The 4,026-nt window shown below is 36.5% G+C and overlaps 1 protein-coding gene across 1 annotated transcript in view; it reads right to left on the bottom strand.

Annotated features, from left to right (window-relative positions):
- The window catches only part of WDR37 (WD repeat domain 37), a gene marked incomplete at its 3' end in the record, with an annotated part of 20,131 nt that extends 16,380 nt beyond the window's left edge, over positions 1 to 3,751 (bottom strand). Inside the window, 1 exon segment of the mRNA XM_010182871.1 lies at positions 3,614 to 3,751. Coding sequence (XP_010181173.1) covers positions 3,614 to 3,751 — 138 coding nt within the window.
- Between the last annotated feature and the right edge of the window lie 275 nt (positions 3,752 to 4,026).

Here is a 4,026-nt window from a genome sequence, read left to right as displayed (position 1 = left end):
TCTTTCAAAGGACAGAATTCAAATTACCTGTGGGATTCTTTGTTTGTTTTTATTAGAGATAAATTAGAAACCTAAAATACATGTACAACTTAAAGAAAAAGATTAAAAAAATAATATAATGTCAAGGTGCTTCCAGTTCAAGAAGAAAGAATACCTTTGGTTGACAAAGTAACTCAGAAGTTGACTATGCATTAGGTTAGGAAGTTCTCATCACAAAGCACCTTATTACCATGCTTGAGACAAACTAATCCTTCAATCATATTTTTAATGTCTACCTACTTTTGTCCCTAAAAACAACTAAGTGTGAAAGAAACTGCAACTTCTAATCCTTCCCTCCCCAGGTATTATTCAGGCATCTCCTCTTCACATTAAGTGTTTTGAAGTCAATTCAGAGAGGAGGGATGAATTTTTTCTTCAGCATAATCCATAGCACAATTCCGAGGCACAAAAACCAAGTATGTAATAAAACCACTAACACAGGATTTATACGGTCTGAGTTCAATACACAGTCTGACCACAAGTTTCTGCTGGCAAATTATTTAAATTTTATTCATCTGCCTATAAAACAGAGATCAGCACCATATTTTCCCCTGAACAAACGCACGTCATATCAAAACAAGTAAATACTCATTTCCGCTGGGAGTGAAGGTTCTCACTACATCAGTGATTCTGTTACCAAACTCTGCTGAGCAGACAGCGAGTAAAGCAGAAGACAGCTGACTGCAGCACATTGAGAACATAGTACTAAACAAAAACCTTAAAATTTAAAGAGCAGCATGCTACTAAAAAATGGCAACTTAGAAAGGAGAAAATACAGTAATTGGTCTAATAACTATAATCAATTAATCCACTACTTATTTGTATCGAAGGCTGAACTGTCCTTGATCACTACATAAATAAATTCTACTGGACCTGTTCTATTCTTCAGTTCCTGGTGGATCACAATACGTAAGTTGGCTTACTGCACTTATAAGAATATCAAGGTAGCCTTACTCTAACAACGAAAAATCTCAACTACTCCTTCATAGCTTATCAAACCCATCATTTCAGAATTCAGGAAGACAAATCTTATTTCTGAACAAATCTGTAAATAACGCAGCTGCACTTAACTGAGAAATACCTATGCAAGGAAACAAGTTACCAAATTTCTGAGTGAAATTAATATGGCATCATGTACACCGTATTATTAATCTATGAAAGTTCATCTAACAAATATATAGGGAATGTGCCTATCAGCAACATCTACTTTTTTAAACAAAGTATGCCATTTCAAAATCTTGAAGTAATCAGCTATGAGAAAAAAAGAAAAAGAAGGAGTCAGTTTCTGCCACATCACGAACCACTATTTCAGGTCTAGAAATACAGAAGCAGCACTACTAGAATGGGAGTACAAAATGTTAGCACAGAACACCACCCAAGCTGGAGTGCACTTCATTCCAGTTTAAGGGTGATTACAGCCTGTTTTGTTCTTATGTGTTCTGGCAAACCCAAACCAAAAGAAATTGGTTGCATGCCTATAAACTGAATTATGCAGAAGCATGTGCATACCAGCCATCAGAGGGCAGCATGAGCCTTCCACCAAGCCAGCATCTAAACAATTTAACTTCACTCACATTTTGGTTCCTACACTCAACAGGATTGCCTTTAGAAACAACTAGAAAAGCCTATCACGATCCCAATCTTATAAATTATTTCTGAACATAAATTTTAAAGAGAAGAGCAAGAAAAATCACTAATAGCCATGACAGAGCTATGCTTTGTGCATAATTCTGTTCTACACCAGCTTCACAGCTACTTTGAACTGTGGCACTGTGCTGAAAGAAGTGGTACTGTGCTCCTTACGCTCCCTGGAACATTCCTTTCTGCATCTTCAGCTGCCTCTCCCTTGAGACAGTACTTCTGTTCACACACTCGCAGTCAACCAGAAATTGAAACAGATCCTGATTAAAACCAACTTGAAACAAAATTGAATAAATACTGTACTAATTAAACACTATCAAAAGAAACACTGAAGTTAGAGGAATTATTTCCGATTCAATTACCCAGTAATTCCATACAGCAAGGTTATGAAAGAAACCAAGTTATCCTACAACTTTCTAAACAGAAAAGATGACGTACGAAAGGTTTTCCATTTTTTCTCAGAGCCTGAAAGCATAAGCAAGTTTAAACCTGTCCTAAAGTAACCAGCAATTAAAATGCATCCACTTCTTTTGATCTCGCTAAAGCTGGCACTATTTAAATTAGCTCATTAAAACATCATGTAATAATCTTATCTGTTTATCTGCAAAAATACTTATCTAGATCTCAAGAGGCATTAATACTCTTTACTCATTAGAGTCTGCCACTGGCTGTTCAAGGTTAAAGGTCAATAAAATTAAATAAGATGATACATAAAACATTTAAAACATTTGAAAGATTTACATACTACAGTATAATACACTTACAGAGTTGGATAAGAAATACTAAAAAAAAAAAAAATCTGGTTTACTGCACTGAAGTGACAGCATGCCTTGACCTCTCAGCTGCCCTTCACTCCCTTCCTGAAGTAAGGCTGTAACAGTCCAAATGCATGAACAGTTTCCTATCCAAGCACTCACATTCTCCAACTTCTAGATGACTAGAAGCAACCACTTGGGCTCTGTTAGCTCCCAAAAAACTAACACTGTGATTTACTGAATAACTGATTCAATTAAAAAAAAAAATTAAAAGTCACAACACCAAGAAAACAACAGGTTTTCCTTTTTTCAGAGTATCTGCAGAGTCCAGAAAGTAAGGTTTCTTGAGCCAAACACTGTTAGTATTTCAAACCACCTCTCTGATAAAAATCAAGTTCTGCATCATCTTTGCCAGGCCCGCATTAACATTGCGTAGAAAATTTGAAAATAGTATTTGAAAACAGTTTTCAAACTGATATTTACTTATCTTTGGCAGCACTAGTTCAAACACTTCCTACAGGAGCCTTACCTACAGTTAATCTCGTCAGGTGAAACACTCCAAGCATCTCCAGATTTCATGCACTACACAGACTAATGTGATTAAGAAAATTACAGAAGTTTGTAGTTGTTTTTCTTTTAAGTTTAATATACCAAAGATCACACCTTCATTTGAGCAAAATTTAAAGAAAATAAAATTAAATTAGCTCATTTATGTCAAGCAGGCAGTTTGTCTACTTTATGGAAAGGAACGCAGAACACTCTTTTCACTCATACCTTCCCTGTCAGAGTCATAATAACAAATATTTTGGTTTATTCATGTTCCTGCGTTACTACTATTCAAAATTCAAACTTATGAAATCAAGAATCAATCCTCAACTTTAAGGCAAGGTAAGGTGCAGTGAAATAAAGAGTATTTCTTCATGGTGTTACCATTCATGTAAGAACACAGAAAAGCCGATAAAAAGCTCCACAGATCTTTTCAACATTCAACCTGAAACACTGGCAACATCCACATCAACGGACTCTGAAGGCAGTCAGCACTTACCAGGAAGAAAGTCTGCTGCTCCTGCAGCTTTACTGGACACATTTCGTTACTTCAGTTTATTTAATTTCTTCACACAGAAAGCCCTCCTCATAGAAACTTAGGGAAGCTACCCAAAAGCAGCGTGTTGTCTCACCTGCCCTTCCAACATGTCTCTCTGCAGTCCTGCCCGTTCCTGCTCCGAACTGTTGGTTCTCCGGATGGAAAGGCTGTGCGATTTGCGTTTCTGCTTGGCTTGGCGAGCAGATGCACAACTTCCACTTTCTATTGGCATTACTTCAAAAAACCAGCTTCACAGAGGCTCCTACAATAAACTAAGGACAAGCATTTACACATTACAGATTGCTCTGCCAAACTAACCAGAGTTCAAAACTTTTTTCTCAAAATAGAACTATTAAGATCTACTAAATTTCAGAGGTGTTTGGGGTGTCATTAAAAAGAAAGGATCCCTATTACTTACAGCTATTCCTGAAACAACATTAAGCTCAAAGACGCATATGCATACGTGTAAATAAAGTGCAATCACTTTTGCATTACTTATTCATTAGC

The sequence above is a fragment of the Mesitornis unicolor genome, unplaced genomic scaffold, assembly GCF_000695765.1.
Source record: "Mesitornis unicolor isolate BGI_N332 unplaced genomic scaffold, ASM69576v1 scaffold21744, whole genome shotgun sequence".
Taxonomy (NCBI): Eukaryota; Metazoa; Chordata; class Aves; order Mesitornithiformes; family Mesitornithidae; genus Mesitornis; species Mesitornis unicolor.
This window is presented reverse-complemented; position numbering and strand designations above follow the sequence as displayed.